The sequence below is a fragment of the Rhipicephalus sanguineus genome, chromosome 2, assembly GCF_013339695.2.
Source record: "Rhipicephalus sanguineus isolate Rsan-2018 chromosome 2, BIME_Rsan_1.4, whole genome shotgun sequence".
Lineage (NCBI taxonomy): Eukaryota > Metazoa > Arthropoda > Arachnida > Ixodida > Ixodidae > Rhipicephalus > Rhipicephalus sanguineus.
In genome coordinates, this window is record NC_051177.1 from 81,031,692 (window position 1) to 81,051,902 (window position 20,211).

The following is a 20,211-nucleotide window of genomic DNA, read 5'->3' on the forward strand; positions in this document are numbered from 1 at the left end:
CTCTCTATGTTGTTCTCTCTTTTTATTTTTCCATGGCTTTATTCCCTTTATTTCTCTCTTCCTCTTTGTTTGTATCGCTTTGTTTCTCTCTATTTTCCATCTTTCTTTCTATATATTTCTTTCTCTGTCTCACTTTTTCACGTGTTCTTTTTTCTTTGACACTCGCACCATCTGTACACGGTAGTGGGGCTTGCCCAATTCCTGTGGTGCATACCCACCTGACAAGTTTTGCACGACGGAGCACAGGTTACCGATAGCTTAAACACCTTCGCTAATAAAACTCATAATTGCTTATGCCATGCCAGTTACACGCCACACAGATTTGTGCGAAGCGTCGTACAGGAAGGCAATTTCTGCATGAAGAGGATGAGAAGAGGAAGAAACAGACGGAAAGACGGGGAAGTTAGGTAGTTCTTAGACCGGCTGAGTACCCTGTGCTGGGGAGAGGGGAATAAACGGGATAAAAATTAGACGCTACAGAAAAAGAAAAAAAAAACAGAGGAAAGGAAAATACGACAACCCTTATTGTATGCCTCTTAGCCCAGCTGTCCTTAAAAATTACACTTACATCGTCCTCTGTGCTGACGCAGGCTTCGCCAGTGTTCCAGAACCCTTTGTTCCAACAAAGGGCGATTATCAAGTCTATCCAACGCATTTGAAGGCGCTAGCCTGGGCGCACCGACACGAAAGCTGCATTAGGCTGGTCATTTGTCGTATCCCGTAAAAAATGGAAGATGCTCCTGTGATTTCTATGACATCCTTGTCGCCAGCGTACTTAAGGAACTGGGTGCCACGGAAGATTAACTTAAATGCAATACGCGGCCAGGTGGCCTCTCATTCACTCTTTCATGCTAATCAAACGAGCCATTAGGAAGTGTTTCACTTACCGGCTGTGACGTGAACCTGTGGGCTGACCACCGTACCGATGGCGTTACTTGCCGAGCAGCGGTAACGAGCCTCGTGCACGTCTCGGCGGAACTGGTCGGCGCGGAAAGGCAGGAACACCAGGGATCCGTCTCCTTGGCGCACGTGTCTGAGGCGGGGAACGTCGACCGCCTCTTCTCCGTCCTCGGTGAGCCAGCGGACCGTCGGTGCTGGCTGACCCGTCGCGGAGCAAGGCAAGCTGCCGCCGGACGAGTTGGAGAAGAGCAACCGCGACGGTAGCTCACTCGTAAGCTGCGGGCCCTGCACGTTGCCGCCAGCTCCGTTAATGCTGATGCTGCTGCTGAAACTAGCGCCGTACGTTGACGTGGCTTCGACCAAGTCGGCTTCCTGACGTGGAAACACGTGTAGCAGGGCTGCGTGTGAAAGGAGAATGAAAGAAAGGACATAATTGAGAACTCTTGAAAATTTATCAACTCACCTGTGCATTTTGCGAAAGTCGAAACTTAATTATGGTAATTAGGGTATTCTGCTGACCTTTTCTTTTTCTGCAAAAGAATTCCGGTGAACCTATGTCCAAGCTTGAGAGACATGCCTCACCGCACGCAAACATGTAGGAGTTTTTTGTCTCACATGCATGACAAGTAACGAGTTTTTGTTCACTGCAAAGTATTTCTCAATCGTCAAGCAGACGTGAACAGTAAAAATAAACTAAGTAATATCCACGCATTTTCTCAACTGGAAGCAGGCCCGTAGCAAGGGGCAGTTTGGGGGGGGGGGGATTCTAGGGGCCTGTCTTTCCCCTCTCCTCCGAAATTTTGGTAGAGGGGTTGTTCTACTGAAAATAAATAATGAAAATAGGTGTTTTTCTCGAACATCAGTGCCTTCTGCAAGTGGGCTCCCCCGAAAAGAATTCCTGGCTACGGGCCTGACTGCAAGAGTATTTCAGAGGAATATGAGTACAGGCAATTTTATCAGCATTTATAAATTCTACCACATCCCTTAGTTTATTTTCGTCAAGTTCGATGCAGCACTATAGCTATTCGAATATCCTATGGCTTGTTATTTGCATCAAAAAGCTAGATCCCACAAACTCCACTTTCTTATACCGCTTCCATGAAGGGATACCTCGTCACTTCGGCTAAACCTGGCTCAACGAGCTCGTCTTTCGTCATCAAAAGAAGAAAAGTATATCAGACTTTATACTATATTTCTTTCAAAATGGCAAACGTTGCACGAGTAGACGTTAGGACTGCGTGCTAGACTGTCGTACGTACACAAAGTCAAACCACCAAAATTTCGCTGCACACTTTTAGGCGAACTGGCTATGCGTTTGCCTTTATTCTCGCGCATCACTCCTTAACCCTTTTCTTCCTTCTTCCCTTGCTTTTTCTGTCGTTTCTATCTTTCTTCTAATCCGGCTTGCCTGAAAATTTTGGAATTCTGGATTGGTTTACAGTGAGGTTCTATTACAAGCGAATTTACTATATTATTAATTGAGTCACCGTCATGGCTGTATTCCTCGAGGCAGTTTTCGGAAGAGGACCGAAGTCAAGACTAGACTGTCTTTTATTTCTGATTCGTTGCAAGTGAATAAGCAGGAAAATTTGCCGATGATTCTCGGTGGCGTTGTTGAAAGGTCTCAGTCATGTTGAAGGATCCAATTTTCCTGCGAACAGGCACTTCCTGTTTCTAAGGAGCAAAAAGAAGCAAGAAACATGGATCTGCGCCGTCTAATATTATTCTATCTAGTTAAGGTTTGCACTAACCGGTCATAAGAAGCATAACACTTAGTGAAGACAGAACGCTAACCACAGTTCTTACGAAAGGTAAGAAATGTGAGCTTAAAACTGCACTTCCTGAACACTGCATTAGGATTGACATTGTGAAGTTCCTTCGTGCGATGTCAAGAACAGGTGCTCCTTCACTTCCCAACAAGGGTTTCGGTGCGAACTTCCGCACATCCGTTCAAAAGTTGTTCGCGCTTCCTACTGACGACCGCTGTAAAAATAGGAATAAGAAAAGCGAAAAGAACTGGCCTCTGACAGCCACAAGCTCGTACCCTGCAACCTGAACTTTTCACTTTTCCGACCAACCTGAACTCCTGCTTCCGGCGATACTTGATAAATCCGACGTCGAGCTCGAATCGTGGTGCCGCTTAGCCATATAGTTAAGCGGTCAAATGCGCCTACATGCGTCTCTGCAAAACTGCACAAAAGCTGTAGGAGCGACTTACGACAGCGTTTTTATTCTACCTTAAGGAGAACCTGGAGTAGCTGTCGTTTTTTTAGTGGCACGCACAACGAGTGGCACAGTATTTTCACTTCCAAGCACTACCGTTCGAGCACTTATTTCCGGTTTTCCGAATATACAGAAAATTGTCTTAAAAAAGAAAACTGATACAAAATTAATGGTTCTGGTCCGCGTTAAGAGCTATATTGGATACATGTGAAATTGGAGCGTAAGTTGACTGAAGGGCCATTTAACCGTTAACATATTTCATACAAATTAATTGACTGAGTTTTTGAAAGAGCAAACGGTTTTCTTGTGAGCAGTGGGATCATTGCTGCGCCAGGCGGAGAAGATATGAACCACGCGCTTCTTTTTCCGCGGCCACTGAGATCCGTTCTGTCAGTGCGAAAAGCACAACGTTGACCCAAGTAATGCACCAGTGTACACAAACGCCGAGTGACGGGCGCCCCTACCAGACGCCTAAGTCAAGAATTAGGCGCGCCTGCAATTTTTTAGATGCGAAGCATCTCTTGCTTGGGGGTATGTCCTGTGGCATGGGCGTCCGCACTCACACTACACATGCGCAACTCTCCTCCTTCCATCTCTCCAACAGCTGCGCGTTACTCTCTCCACTTCTCCCCAGAACCTTCTTGCGCTTCTCCTGCGTTCTCGCTTCTGCTCTCGCATCGCATGCGCTAGTCTCCTCTCCTTCAAGTGGTAGAGCGCTGCGCGCGTTCAGTCCAGCGCTTGCTTCGGTTGACTCCTCTGAAATGCGGGCTCGACATGCCGAAATTCTCTCCTTCGCGACGCCGCGATGAGCGCCAGTGCATGTGCGTCCCCTCCACCTCTCTCTCCTCTCCTACGCTGCCCCCCTCTCGCGCGCCTGTCGACCGCGTTCCCCGCTCGCCCTGTGAGAATTAACTGCCAGGCTAGAGGGAAGGCACGACGCGCGTAGTGTTCCTCTTCGCGTTCCACGACGCGATGTCGGTAGCATGCCCGAGGTCGGTAGCATGGCCAACGAACGCCAACGGAACGTGCTTGTCCAAGTGCTCCGGCTTCGCATCGCCTCATGGTTAGTGATGCAGAACTATCGGTAAATTGACTATCGATAGTATCGATAGTTCTTTTGAAACTATCGATAGTGTAAACAAACTATCGATAGTGCTGCTATCGACAAACTATCGATAGTGCAATCGGTAGTACCATCGGTAATATTGCAATAACGATATTACTATATTACTGCCACGCGTGTTTATTGCTTTGTTTTGACGTATTCGGGTTTCACCCACAAAGACTGTTAGCAACGTTTGACGCAGACCGCGCCGTAATGTGTGAGAAGCTTCACAATTGTTTGAGATCATTCTGTTAAGATTACGCGCCGGACGCGAATAGTCAAAGTTATTCGAGAGCTTAAGCGAGCACCAGCGATAACGCGGAACGGTTTGATGACTGGTGTATAAAGGACGACGCGCTCCAACGATGATCAAATTACTCAACGGCTGACTGCTCCCGGCGCTATCAGTGCGTAGCATGTATCGCTTGTATTTTGAGTTTTGATTTTCTGGGCACAAGTTCGCCCAAATAAAGAGCTCCGTATTTCCCAGTCTTGCTGCAGCATTCTTCACCGTCACAACCACGTGACAATACTATCGATAGCGGTGTGAACAATGATGCGGTTGCTGGCCGGCCATATTGTCAAAATATCTGCGATAGCCTACTACCAGCTTCGCTTAATTTATGACCAATTTTTGGCCGAGAAATTATCTATTTCCGCAGTGAAAATGGCGGACTATATCCATCAATAAATTCGTATCCAAAAGCAACGATTTACAGCTTACAATTAACTTCTTGATATTTTTTTTTATTTTGAAATCATAAAATGCAATATCAATTTGAAGCCGCGCAGTCCCACCACATGTAAAGGCTTCCATTCCGCTACAGCTGAAAAGTTTCACTTTATGATAATGTGTCAGCAAAGCACTCTGGTGGAACACAATCATGTCAACTTTCTTGCCTTTGAGTCTGCTCCTCCGGCTGCACTATGTACCACGCGCGCGGGGAACCGAGTTTATCCTGCAGTGAGTCGGCGATGTTATTTTTATACTATCGATAGTACCATCGAATTTCTTACTATCGATATCACTATCGATAGTATTTTTGACTATCGATAGCTCGATAGTGACTCAGCTATCGATAGCTCGATAGTGACTCAGCTATCGATAGTATCGATAGTACCATCGATAGTTCTGAATCACTACTCATGGTCCCCTTTAGCGCGAGATGGTGTAATTTTTAAATGCAAAGCATTTCTTAGCGAACTTCTGTGACTTTGAGCGTATCTATCTATCTATCTATCTATCTATCTATCTATCTATCTATCTATCTATCTATCTATCTATCTATCTATCTATCTATCTATCTATCTATCTATCTATCTATCTATCTATCTATCTATCTATCTATCTATCTATCTATCTATCTAGCCGCCTACGACTTTGTGCTCTCCTGGCCGTTTCGTTAATAGGATGTGCACCAAAATTGGCATGGCGTAGCATGACTTCATGACGAGCGTAAATGACAGGTCATGACATGAAAATCATGATATCCATGTCATGAACGACATGATTTACATGCCACTGTCTTGGTGCTCTTGCGGCCGTTTCGTTAATCTGATATATATCAAAATTGGTATAGCATGACAAGAGTGTATGACGAACATAAGTGACCGGTCCTAACGCGCAAATCATGATACGCATGTCATGTACAGCATGACTTACGTGCCACGCTCATGGTGCGCTGGCGTTCGTTTCGCTAGCTTGATATACACCAAAATTGGTATCGCGCGACGTGACTGTGTGACGAACATAAATAACAGGAGTTAATATGAAAATCATGACACACATGTCATGTACAGCATGACTTACGTGCCACACTGATGATGCGCTCGCGGCCGTTTCGCTAGCTTAATATACACCAAAATTGGTATCGCGTGACGTGACTGTGTGACGAACATAAATAACAGGAGTTAATATGAAAACCATGATACACATGTCATGTACAACATGACATACGTGCCACGCTCATGATGCACTCGCGGCCGTTTCGCTAGCTTGATACACACCAAAATTGGTATCGCGTGACGTGACTGTGTGACGAACATAAATAACAGGAGTTAATATGAAAATCATGACACACATGTCATGTACAACATGACATACGTGCCACGCTCATGATGCACTCGCGGCCGTTTCGCTAGCTTGATACACACCAAAATTGGTATCGCGCGACGTGACTGTGTGACGAACATAAATAACAGGATTTAACATGAAAATCATGACACGCATGTCATGTACAGCATGATTTACGTGCCATGCTCATGGTGCGCTCGCGGCCGTTTCGCTAGCTTGATATACACCAAAATTGATATTGCGTGACGTGACCGTCTGACGAACATAAATCACAGGAGTTAACATAAAAATCATGACAAGCATCTCATGTACAGCATGGCGTACATGTCCCGCACATGCTGCGTTGGCGGCCGTTCCGCTAGATTGATCTACACCAAAATTAGTATTGAGTGACATGACTGCGTGACGAACACAAATAACAGGTGTTAACATGAAAATCATGACTCGCATGTCAGGCACAGCAGGACTTACGTGCCACGCTCAAGGTGCGCTGGCGGCCGTTCCGCTAGCTTGATCGACGCCAAAATTAGTTTTGCGCGACTTGACTATGTGACGAACATAAATAACAGGAGTTAACATGAAAATCATGACACGCATGTCAGGTAAAGCATGACTTACTTGCCCCGCTCATGGTGCGCTGGCGGCCGTTTCGCTAGTTTGATATACACCAAAATTGGTATTGCGCGAAGTGACTGTATGGCAAACATAAATGACAGGTGGTAACTTGAATATCATGATATGCGTGTAATTTACGGCATGATTTACATGCCACGCTCATTGTCCAATCGCTTCTGTTTCGCTCACTTGATATACACTAAAACTGGTACCGCGCGACGCGGCTGTATGACGAACGTAAATGAGAGGTGGCAATATGAAAACCATGACATGCATGTCATGTACGACATGATTTACGTGCCACGCTTATAGTGCGCTTCCGGCCGTTTTGTTAACTGGATATATACCAAAATTGGTATGGCATGACACGATTGGGTGATTAACATAAATGACAGGTCATGCCTCGTATATTCCAGAATACACGTTTCCATAGCATCGTATATACCGGATTGGACATGCATGCATGCATGGCAAACATACGCTATATAGTGAACTAGATGCCATGGCATGAATGACTTCATTTGCCTCAAAAACAAACAAGGCCATGTAGCAGCTCTTTGCCGGCTGCTTCGCATTACATAGATTCCCAAAGTGCGTGGAATCCGCCGTATTTTTTTTTTTTTGGTACGAATCCATTTAGCTTGAAGATGGACAACTGCAACACAGCCCAGTCTGATTGACAGGGGGACCTCTAATTCATGGCTTTGTTGTGTCGTATACATCTGAAATCAACACTGCAGTGTGATACATCGTAGTGAACGGAGGGCTCCACACAAACGGTTCCGTTTCATAATGCCATCAGAGAAGCAAAAGAGTGAATTTGAATGTGCCCACTTAGCAAGCTGTTTCATTAAGCTTTGTGTCGATGAAATAGCCCTAAAAACTGCTTCAAAAACAATATTGTGACACGTCGAACCCGCCTTGTGGTCTTCCTCCTGACAGGTGGGAACCAAGTCGTGAAGCAAGGGGTTTTTCAAACTTCAAAGCAACATTGGATCAATTTTAACGAAGACGCAAGTGTACCGTTACCACAGGAAAAGGATTTACAGTGCTTTCCTTTACATCGAGGTGGTACAAAAGATTTTGTGTTCACGCAAGGGCGGAGAATGGTAACATCCATCATGGCACACACGAATGCCTGAAAAGTTTTGCTGAAAACCTACAACTACACCGCACTTATAATCAACGGCATCAGTGCCACATGCGACGAAGCGTGGATCTGTTTTCTGTCGGATTAACTGCACTGTTCTAGATACCACGTTGGTAACACCACGTGTCCGAACAAAGTGCTGGTTCTTTTCAATTTATCACAATTGCATTATATAACTTAAGGCCTTTCATAATGCAATGGGGCTTCTTTTAGGGGCGAAGCTCCTTAGGGTGTGGGTCGTTCTCTCCTCTGTAGTAGTATGTAGCCACCTCGCCCGATCGTAAACCAACAGTACAATAAAAGTTTGATGTTTAATATATACACGGTGGTTCACACACTTTATACGATGTACTGGGCGAATTTCCCGGAAGAGTTTCACGGTTTACCAATGATTCCCTCCGGAGCTTCGCAACACTCATCATCATTCACCCCGTGGATATGCTGTGATTTTTTCACAGCACTGACATTTGTTGCCTTCATTCTGTTACATATCGATGGCCACTTATTAGTTAAGTAAAGTAACCAGTACTACCTCCTTTGGTTACCTACCTGCCCAGCACCTTGGTCGACGCTACCTACATTACAGATTGATAGAAGCGCTTCTAGGATATTAAGAGAATAAAGTTAGGTATATGACCGCTGTTTTTGGTAACATAGCACCGCTTTAATTTGCTATGGTATCTACTGAGTTATATGCGTAAATTAAGTCGTGCCTTTAATGAAATATTTTGAATAGCGAGCACTAAGAAAGATGAATCCTGAATGTTCTGTCGAAGCAAAGGTAATGAAACCTGAAGCTCTTATTTTGGTCATGGCATGCGAGCTACCATCTTGATCGAGACAAGGTTAATGCTAACCAATGAGGGAGTTGACAGAAAACGAGGCAGCTCAGCCACACGACAGGCCGGACGGTATTTTGAAGCCGCATGAAAATGTCTAAATGAGCTTTAAAGAGCGTGTAATAGCAGGTCTCACTGACGGCCATATACTCAGGGTGTTACCTCGACGATACCTAATCAGAATTTAGCTAAAGGGTATACGAGTTATTACGTTCGAACGGCAGCCTGTTGACCGGCTTATGCCCCTTCTACCTGTTTTCTTTTTTCCACTGCCGTTGGAGAATGGCCGTTCGGATAGCAACAGGTTCAACACACCCTAACGCTCTATGCCTGGATCAAGTAACGCCAGTTTTAATTTTCAACACCCTAATCCAACAAACTTGTCCATTACCGTCTGAATAAATAAAGCACTGGTTACATTAGGTTAATACAAGCTTTTGAATCCGTTCAGCTCTCCCGTGAACATTGTATGCATGCTGCCAGCAGTGATGAAAAAAAAAAAACGAAGAGTCAACCGTCTAGACTGGGTGGTGAACACCGGATTGCACTCCACGAGTAGTGCGCACACGTCCACGATAACACTCAAACAAGCGCAGCCATTCCGCATTGATCTCGTTAACTTCGTTCAGCTTTTGCAATTCCCAGGAAAGTATGGCGAGTACTTAGAGCAGACAAGCCAAACGCAAATATAAACGAAAGCCGAGTAAATTATAACTACGGCGCAATTTGTGAGGAAAGTTCGAGTTGATCTGCTACTAGCAGCGACATTATAGAAGTGATCAACTGACAGTTTTTATTCGTAGCGTCTTATACGGCATATAGGAAACGTGATGACGATGACGATGTTAGTAATGCAGTTAGTCTATTGGCGCAAGGCGCTAATACGGGTGTGTGCCCAAGGGTGTCAAAAACGATAGCAAGAAAAAAGGGCATGTACATAGAGTTGTCACGCACAAGTAAATAATATAGTTATAAAAAAGATTAATTTTTAATGATGATTCTACTTTAAAACCTATAAATAAAACTGTCGATGTGGACAGGCTTAGCGCTTAATACCAAGGAGGAGAACTTTAATGACTTAAAATAAGAAAGGTAGAAAACATCGTGTACGCGTCTTAGTCTTAGGTCCTCTGTATCGAACCCAATACGTCGTAGTTTTTTTATTGTTTTGTCATGCAAAGTGAAAGTAAGTTTTGTTTTAAGTCAAATAGAAGGCGCGATGGTTAAGTGACTGCTTCTTTTCGTGATGCACGCCTGCATCGAGGCGTTTGCGAGGCTTCTGCTGCTATATACTCGCGGACAACTTTTCGTTGCAATAGAGTGAAGCCTACAGGGCTATATCGCGTGAATGCTACCGCTAACGAATATAGCCCCGCAATTGCGTGCGTGTTTTCTGCTTGAAAAATAACAAAAAAAGACTTCATTTTCTACAGGCAGGTTATGTGCACAAGCTCCGTCCCCGTAGTGTTCCTTCATCGCCAAGAATAGTTGTGTGCAAGTATAAAAGCGTTGCATTGCGTAACGTTCATGTAGAGTAAGTCCAAATTTCGCTAGGTGAACATGGAAGAAAATTAATGTTTGTGAGCTTCAGTTCTTGTGATCACTCTGTGAACTCTGTGTATCACTCCGCGTACGTGTACTTTATTTTTATTTTTGTATTTACCGTTTCTGCTGACGTGCGTGTGGGGTGGCCTGGACATTTTCAAGCTGTTTGATCAGCTTTTTCTTTCCTTGGTCTACCGCAACATTTTTTGTTGTTGCAAATAAAATGAATGAATGAATGAATGAATGAATGAATGAATGAATGAATGAATGAATGAATGAATGAATGAATGAATGAATGAATGAATGAATGAATGAAGCGTGTCTTGAACGATATGCGATTCTCACATAAGCTCGTGTGCATCCTGTATTTGGCTGCAGCCATTTGAGAAGTAAAAGATATAATAAAACGCCTCCACTGTGACTGTCCTGCATAGGGCCATGACAGGCTTTTCCTTCGGGCTGCATCAGGGCACCTGAGTAACAGGCCTTTAGCAAAGGAAAAGGCCTTGAAAACGTGGACTGCTGCATCAGCGATGCACGAGGCTACCGAAGTGTCGCTGCGCGTCTTGAGGCGCCGCTAACCTACTCGACAGCTTGTGACGAACCGGAAGTGAGCGCATCTCTGTGTGTGCGTGTGTCACGCCCATACTAACTCTCCTTACCTTCCTCCTCACCTTTCAGTGTATTTTCCATTTCCTAGTGCAGGGCAGTCAACCGGGTTGAGCGCGGATAAGATTGCCTTTCATCAATATTGTCTCTTTCTTTCCCCCTCTGACGTGCCGTGCTTGAATAGTGATTTTCACTTTTTTTCTGAGCGTGTGGGCACTCATTACTAAACGAGAGCGGCAAGAACAATATTAACGCGATAGCGTTAAAAAGCTTGTATTTGCAGAACTTCTGGTGACGGTGTCGGCGTCTTTGGTTGTGAGTGAAAAATTAGCGTTGTCCGTGAGCAAAAATTCGAGATAGATACAAATAAAGAAATATTAAAAAAACACCGGTTTCAGTCGGAACTGAACCCAGGCCTTCTACGTAGCAAGCAGGCGTTCTACCACAGAGTCACGCCATTGCTTGAAATTGCTTATTTTTTTCCTATACGAACGCCAAATATTGCGAGGAGTCTCCTAAGTGCATGTAATATTGCATGGCAGAAGCGTAGAGTTGCGTCAGGCGTCAAAGCATGTAAATTGTGCAACGAGCGGGCGTTTTAAAGGCCCACCCATTACAATGCGCTCAGACATATTTAATTATCATCAGCAAAAGCATCAACAAAGTGAACAGCTGCGTAGGTTCGCGTGTTGCCTTACGGACGCGTAGTGAGCATTTAGCTGAATCGCAAAAGGAATAATTATGGCGTAGTGTGCACTTCGCAAATGTGCTTGCAGTAGGTATTGTAGAATAGTTTTAAACAGCCAGTCTTTCTCGCACAGACGTTCTTTTCTTTGCGGCCCGGTTGAGGCATCCACCAAGAAGCGATGCTTGGCTACCGATTGACAATGTGATGCGAACGTTACCCGATTGCGTTATCGCGTTCTACTCTTGCGGCGAAGCTCAAGCCTGCTCCTACTTTTCCTATCAACATTGATCGTTGGGACTTGGTTTTGATTACACCAAAACTCGCATTGACACATGGCTTAGGACAGTCGTATCGAAGAATTATAGTATACCTTTGTGGAAGTTGTGAACTTTAGTCGCGAAGGCTCGTTTAATACGACAGCCTGTTTCTTCTCTTCTGATCCTGACTCAGAGACCGGAAGTGGCAAGTTAATATTACATTTATAGCGAGAAATCACATTTCTTTCTCTAGTATTTAAGCTCTTCAGCGTATACTAATGACACGCCAACGCAATGGCACGTTTCGCGCTGAAGCGCGAGTTTATACAAGTTGTCCACTTTGAAGTGTACGGAGCAAGGAAAACTCGGTGCGATAAAAGAGGAGAAACGTACATGCACGGTTGTAACTCGGTGTGTGTGGTAGAGAATAGTTTTTTTTTAAATCACTAGTACCACTCGTACTACTCTTGCGCATAACGATTTCGTGCCTCCTCATCTGGTGTGCTCCGCTTCTCTTGCGCTACAGCTTAAAATAGAAATTCTTCAGCGGCGCCGAGTAAGTACGTGCTTGTGCTGCTAAACAAAGCAAGAAGTGCCGCAAAAAAAGAGGGTAATCCTTGAACTGCCTCGCCGACGTCTTCTGGTTTATTCTTTATTCTTGTGACGAGCCTCGTGAGTTAGAAAGATTGTGTAACGGCAGCCACTTCCCCGACCTCACGTCCTGCGCATTTCTATCCCAGACTCCGTGGTCTAAAACTCCAGCGAGCACCACTTTCGGCACAAAACGAGGCACACGGCGAAAAAGGAAGGGAGGAAGGCCGTCCGACGCATGCGCCCGCAAATCCGTGTCATTCTCATCGTCTCATCGCTGGCGCGCTGCGGGCAAGGGCTTGCCAGCGCCCGGGACCGAGTCTGCAGCCGGGCCGATTCATTCCCGACGATTTCTGCTTCCTTGGTTCCGCTCGCTGGCCCCCGCCGCGGCTCGTTCGTCCCATCCCCGTCCGATTGCGCGGCCGAGGCAGAAAGGGGAGAGCCGCTCGTCATCGGGATCGCCGGGACCGGGCTATGCGACTCGGCGAAGCGTGATGTGGGCCTGCGGAAACGGCGACGATACCGAAAGCAAACAGTGGACTGCAGCATGGCGCTCACAGCCGGCGTAGAAAGGGGAAGGCAACTGATGCGAAAACGACTGGAAGGAGGAGGAGGGTAAGGAAGCTTCGAAGGGAACACTGATCTGTGGGTAGCGAGCAAGGCTCCTTTCGGCGTATTATACGCCCACTATGACTGTCGTATTTGCTTGCTTCGTTTTTTCGCTATTATTACTATTATTATTAGAGCTTTCTCGTCTGCTGTTGGTGTTATTGCTCGCCGTTTATTTCTCTATCACTGCCTAAAGGGAGCACACTTGCGTTAGTTTCTTTTTATTTTTCTTTGGAAGCAGAGACGCGATGACTTGTCGCCGACCGCGCAATGAAAAAGAGGAAACGGGAAGTAAACTTCGTTCTTTCACCATCGTCGGAAGCGGTAAAACAACGGAAGAGACATTCGCACGTCCACGAAACGCTGCTGAAGCAGCGTACACATCTTATCAACAAATATATACTCCGTTTCAAAAGAAATATATTCGTGTACATGAATGTTTGCGTGCTGGCACGCTGGCCAAAAAAGAAATACACACGAAAAGAAGTATACGCCAAAGATACCACTCCCGAAGGCTGTGCAAATAATGGATCCGTTTTTCACTGAGACGCGCTTTGCGACCGCAGGCCCGTCTGAAAATGTCAAGCTGACATATTTATTTTAGCGGAGTGCATATCGCATCAACTTGCTCACCTTAGATATATTGTTAACTGCAGCTCAGAGAGTTATAACCTTTTTGTATGACTTGGATAAACTTTCCAGTTTTCAGATATCCTTATGGAGCAACAGTGACATCACTTAGATCGAGTTCTGGTAGTCACGCAAATCCAACTTTGCCTTTTAAATACCGAAAATATGATAACAACGTGTATATTATTGCTGATAGAAACCATTTCCCCGTACATGTCCATTAAGATAGAAGCTTCTTAGGAAAAGCATATTTTGCAAATAATTTATTTACACGTCGCTACGGGTGTAAACAAACTCGCCATTGCTGTTTTCACAGCAACACCTGGGAAACTAATGGCGCTGATTACGCTTTTCATAAGCCTTTTTCTTCAGAGTGCTTCGACCAACTCTGCCGCATGAGCCTCACTTTCAGTCTTCCTTCTTGGGTTTGTATGCTTTTCTCTCGTAGAACGCGTCGGTGGCAAACATTCGCCCAAACAAACACGAAACGCGCGTAAAAGGGAGCTGTCTACAGGACACAAAAACAAACGGAAAGCCACTCCGCTTCTTCGCTATCTCATCTTCTTTGCTCGTTTACCTTATCCAAGCGGCAAACACTTCGCTTTCAGCAGCGTACACACTCATACGCTCACGCTCACGGGATCGTCTTGCGGACCAACACTTTCAAAACGTGTTCGTTTTCGCAGAAAGCGTGGGCCCGGCCCTCTTCAATGACGTTGCTTTTTCACCCGTTTTTTTTTCAAAGATTACGTGGCATGATGCCATTGGTATCGCTTCTGAAACCGAAATACTCTTAGAAGAAGGACACGCGGTGCTACAGAGAACGCGTCGTGGATGCAAGCTGTCACAGCCATCGGTTTCTCCCCTGCACGCCATGTTCTCAATGAGCGCCTGCGTGGTTTCAAAAGAACGGAATGGGCGCTGCTCTAGAATGCGTTGAACACTCGCGTGCGGGTGAAAGTGGACGGTGAGTGGTGTGGAACCTGAAGAACGAGCGCAGCTGGCCATGCATTTCGGACTTTCTGGGAAAAGAAAAGAAAGTTCGAGATCCCCGTTGACCAGCTCAAACTAAAGGGATTGGAAATGACATCAAACGCCTTTTATGGTGCATAAACTGGCTAACAGAGAGAGAGTGTGTGTTTGTGATTTCTTCGTTTAGTAGCTTCTCCCCTATGGCTTTTTTTTCTTTTTTTCGCGTATGAATCAACGTATTTCGTTCCGGCGCGTTCTTGATAAAGAGGGAGCAGTAAAAGAATTACGGACCCTGATTCGAAGTTCAGAGAGTTTTTGCCATAAATAGCGAACCTGAGGAGTGGAGAAATTCAGACGACTGGCTATGTGAAGTATACGCTAGCATATTTCTGTCCCAACACCACCTGCTGCGTCTGAAAGATCGTAATCTGCACGTATGCTGATTTTGTACGAAAGGTTGAAATATTTCTTGAGCCATGAGATTTCATACGTTTGCAGCGTCCCTGCAAATTGTCTCGCAGTGTATTTCATGACACGACTAAGATGTGCAAACAGTAATTGTAGCGTCTCGTCGCGCGATCATTTCCATACGGCAGAGAACTTCGTCAAGGTCTCTAGGCACCGTCGATTTTGTGAAACGAATGAATAATTAATCAGCCCCTGCCCCCTGGCTACGCCATTGTCTTTGAGGATTGAAGCTATCGATGTTACTTCGGATTCTTTATAGATAGCTCTTTTCTAGAAATATAATTCACCGTAACCTGCGCTAACACTGTTAAACATAATTCTACGGGTTTTCTTCATACACGACTGAAGGCCAGACAGGAGAGCTTTTACGGGCTCACAATCCCATTATCTCTCGAGACAGTCAGGTGGGGGAGTAGAAATCGCATCCCTCTGCAAAGAGCATTAATATTTCTTTTTGAGACGACAGCCACTGAGGGCGCGAGATATCCATTAGCCTCGAGCCTGTAGAGAATGGCGATACCATCGCTATACTTAGCTTCGATCCTCGCTTCTGCAACCTGCCTTAATGCAGGCTCCATCGCAGTCTCGAATGTTGTCTACAGCTGCACTATTGGGACATGTTTATCCGGCCTGGCCGTCGCTCCTACAAACTTGATTTGCTTTGTACTAGTGGCGACCTCTCTACGACATAGTGCCACAATTTCGTCATCTTCAACAAGGCCCTACAGTTGTCCTTATAGCGTCGACTTGATGACAAGCGACAATGGGCATGTGTGTGTGACTTCCATCCTCCGCGATAAACACTTCATTTAAAGTTCAAAAGTATTTGTACAACGGCTAAGTTTATTAGACAGTGTGCTACCACGGATAACTTTAGTACGAGAAATATAGTATACGAAAAGAAGGTATTATAGAGATGATTGATTCCGTGAACACGGGTGATGCGCGAGCGAATGGGTCCTATCCTCGTGTGCATGTCCGTAGAATGTCCACAGGTTAACCAAAGTATATTCGTCGTCCGCAGTGTTTCGAGGGAGTGCACAGAACATAGTATCACTATTGAGGGGACACGTTCATCCCCGGTCTCCGAATGTCGTTTTGGCCGTTATTGTAGAGAAACCGCAAAATTCGCACCGTTCTCTGGGAGGACATCAGCCGCTCTGCAACCGAGCTGAGCATGGGCAAGTGAGCATGGGAAATTGGGGAATTCGGAAGCTGACCTTTCCAAAGCGAGTCTCGTCACTTCCTCATTACCTGGTCATGCTTCGTTTCTCCGTGGACACCTCTACAGTGATGCGAGGCAAGAATCGCCTGTGCGCATTGTAAGCTCTCCTAGGGCTCCCGCTGCAAGTGCAGCTGCGGAGTATCCACTACGCGATAATTTTACCATTTTGCGGAGTTGCGATCAAGGTGCCCATCACGCGTCTCTAAGGCAATACGCGCACCTATGAAGCTACATATTTTGTTCATGTAGTTGCTGACGATGATAATGAATTAGGACTCAGCGCCCTTTGTAACTGATAGAAAACTTTAAACCGCCCACTCGTTCGGTAACTCCCGCGCTGGGACACCTGGTGCCATTCTGCCACGCAATACTAGATCTATGAATGTGACTCCTCGTCCGACATGGCGCCTCTTTAGGGTTTTTGTTGGAAACAGTTTCAAATAGTGGCATTGCTCTGCAGTAGAAATACTTGATTGCCACGAAGAATTCTTGGGTTCTTCCTGTTGCAAAATATCTGGGCACCCACAAATACTACTACAGTCTTTGCCTCAACTCTGAGGTGTTGTGTAAATTGTTTATCGGCGCAGTAAAGTGTTTTTAAATTATCACAATGAGATCACCTTGACAGTACACTGCTCTTTCAAATTGCGGGGCGCGCGAGCACCAAATTAGTACCTACCTTTCACTGGTAGCACAGCATAAACACACCCTCTCCTGGAGCTAACGCGTATATCCACTGTTAGCACCTTTCGTTCAAAGAAATTTCGCTCCCTAGTCTGTAGCCACGCGGACGAACGACGAGAATTGCATCGTGAAATCGCATTTCAGCTGCCGAAAATTCAGCATGGCCAGAACACTGTAAACTTCTTTGTGTCACATACATTGATACTCGCTTAACGACATTTCAAAACTGTTGTTCAGTTACGAAGAAAGACGCTAACGTACCCACCGGCGTTCCTCGACAGCGTCTCCCACGGGTCACAATAGCTGAAAGGGCAATGCACTTAGTTTACTGAACTTTATCGTCAACGTCCGCGATGTCTTTTATCATCTCCTTCCCTCACACTAGCGAGCGATAAAAGAATGGAGCTGTGCACAGCACACGGCAAAGACAAAAAGTGTGAGCTTGAGTATGAAAAAGAAAGACGCATTGGGCTCTTTATATAGGGTTAGAGCGGAACACTCACAAAAAAAAGAGAGAACGTAGACGCGGGAGCCAACAGGGTGCATGGAAGAAGATGGGAGGCGAGAGATATCAGCGTGGTGCCTGCTGGAACAGTTTCACTGGGGCGGCTTCTCATTTCGTCCGCGTTGAAGTGAAACTAATAAGGCGGCGGTCATCAGTCACGCTTCCTGAACACGGCGACGCATCCGCCTCCTCCATCTTCCTCTTATTCTTCTAAATATGCAGCGCCGACGCTATTTGCGATGTAGATTATCTCCGAGTCGTTAGGAGCTCGACATAAAGGCAGGCGTGGATCAGTGCTCTTTTTGCGAGCAATGTGGCTGGCGACCCCTACTTTCCTCTTTTTCTTTCCCCCTGACTTTCTTTCTGAAACATATACGCACCATTTCTTTTTCTCCTTTATCGGGTTCGCCTGAGCACGAAGGCAAAGAAACGCTGTATAATATTCTCGCGCGGAATTTTCAAATGTATCACTTCCTTTCCCTGCGTTTACAACTGCATTCTTTAAATTTCAGAATGCATCTTTTCGTACACCCCTAAAATGGTTTCTTGCCTACCACTGTCGTGTTAAAAGCGAGAACAAATTTGTATCCCTGCAGCTAGCAGGTAGAAGAGTTGTTGATGACTAACGCAGTTTGTTACCAATGGGATCGAAAGCTGGGCTGGTGGTAAGGTAGCATGCTTATTTAGTGCAGCGCGAAAGGACACGGACGAGCACTGACTCGCAATCAATTTTTTTTTTTTCGAAGAAAGACATGAAGGTAAGAGTAAAGCATAAAAAACACTGAGGAAGTGTTAAAAAGTTAACAAGTATATAACATTGCATATCACGTAACGGCAAACATGCCGAGAAAATAAGCAGACTCCTTGCCCGGGCTGCGGAATCTCGCCCATGATCTTCCATGTCACGTTTGAATGCAGTGCAAACAACTTCGCTCCCTTACCAGTTTTTCCTTTATCATTTACGTAACGAGGAGCTGTGGGGACGATGCTCTTCGCGACAGACCTCCCGAGGTCCTCTGAGCCCGACTCGTCGCTGGAATCATCCTAGGGACCCCGAACTAAGGTTCCTTCCACGCTGTCCTCCATTCAAACATAAAAGAAGAACTTTACTCTCTCTCTCTGCTTGTTTGATAGAGACGGCGGCACTTTACTGGAGCTTGCGTCTTCTATTCTGCTCTTGTGGAAGGCCTCTATCACCTCTCTGGTTGGCTGGCATCTCTGTGTTGACAGTATCATCGTATCGGAAAAAAAAAAACAGAAAAAAAAACGGGTGAGCGAGCACACGTGTGGGACACAAGATATGGTGCCTTATGATTGTTTAGCGAGTGAGTGTGCTCTATTAAGCGCACGTTACCGTATCTGCCGCTTTGTCTCACGTACGATTTCTGTAATGTAAATTGGATCTTAACACCATACCGCGCTTGCAAGGTTCGAAGGATGACACATCCTTAATCTCACAGCGACCGCTTTCATTGTTATTTTGCCCTATTTTACTTCTAACGAGGGGAAAATTTCGGAAAGATCTTCTCGAGCCCAGAACACTGATTTTCTACCATACCTGTTACCAACATTGATCAAGCCGTTCGACGATTAGTTTCATAAAAAAGCTCAAATCCGAAAACTGTATATTGTTTACCCTCTTCGGGTCAAATGTGAACTTCAGACAATGCCCGTATTCTTGAGCAAGTTTCAAGACATGAGTTCCACTTCTGTTATAAGTACTACTTAAACAAATAATATTAATAACACCATATGATCATCAACGGGACGAAAAACAGTCTCAGTCAAAACTTCGAGATGACCTTGGAGTCTTCTATTCACACGGCTTAAGTAAAGGTCACTAAACACAAGAGCTACTCGCGAACCTATACAGGTTCCAGTTTTGTGCACATACAACCAATCCCTCCATTTTACAAGAGCGTTGTTCAAATAGAACGACAATAACTCTAGGAACCACTAGTGATACCACACCTCTCTGTAAAATTTCACTTCCCCCGGGCATAGGCGTGTGCTGCGTACTTCATTAGTCGGTGGAGAAGGGGGGCAGGGGGGGGGGGGGGCTAAGTTTTGCCGGAGCGCACAGCTCCGACCTTCCAGATCCCCTCCTATTGGCGATATTACAACTAGAACACAGAGCAAGAACGTGGTATTAAAGGGGGGGGGGGGGGTCGGCTGCTTCCCCCTCCCCCTCTGTGCGCACTCCCGAGCCCCAGAAGCGTAGCCAGGGGATGGAATTTCTCGTTATGGCACTGCTTGCACCCACGCTCTCCTGCTTATTGGTTAATTATGAAGAAATGGTTCGTGTTGCTTATAAATTAGTAATGACGTAGTAGTAAAAGCAGGGTAGCCAGATGAGTACTTGCTTTTACCATTTTGCACCTCGGTTGACAAAAACGATGCCACTACGGTACATCCAGGCAACATTTAGCACGACAGTAATACGACAACTGTTACGACATCTTCATCACTCTGAAGCTCCGAAAGCGCCGCCTATAGAGAAGCGTTAATGGCAGCCGCCAGGG

General features: G+C 45.6%; 1 protein-coding gene across 1 annotated transcript in view; it reads right to left on the reverse strand.

Moving 5' to 3' along the window:
- LOC119381697 (Down syndrome cell adhesion molecule homolog) overlaps window positions 1-11,144 on the reverse strand; it is a 151,470-nt gene extending 140,326 nt beyond the window's left edge. Inside the window, exons 1-2 of the mRNA XM_049412870.1 lie at window positions 11,114-11,144; window positions 888-1,298 (exon numbers count right to left, since the gene is read on the reverse strand). Of these exons, the coding sequence (XP_049268827.1) occupies window positions 888-1,298; window positions 11,114-11,144 (442 nt within the window). The remainder of the gene's footprint in view (window positions 1-887; window positions 1,299-11,113) is intronic.
- Window positions 11,145-20,211: the final 9,067 nt, after the last annotated feature.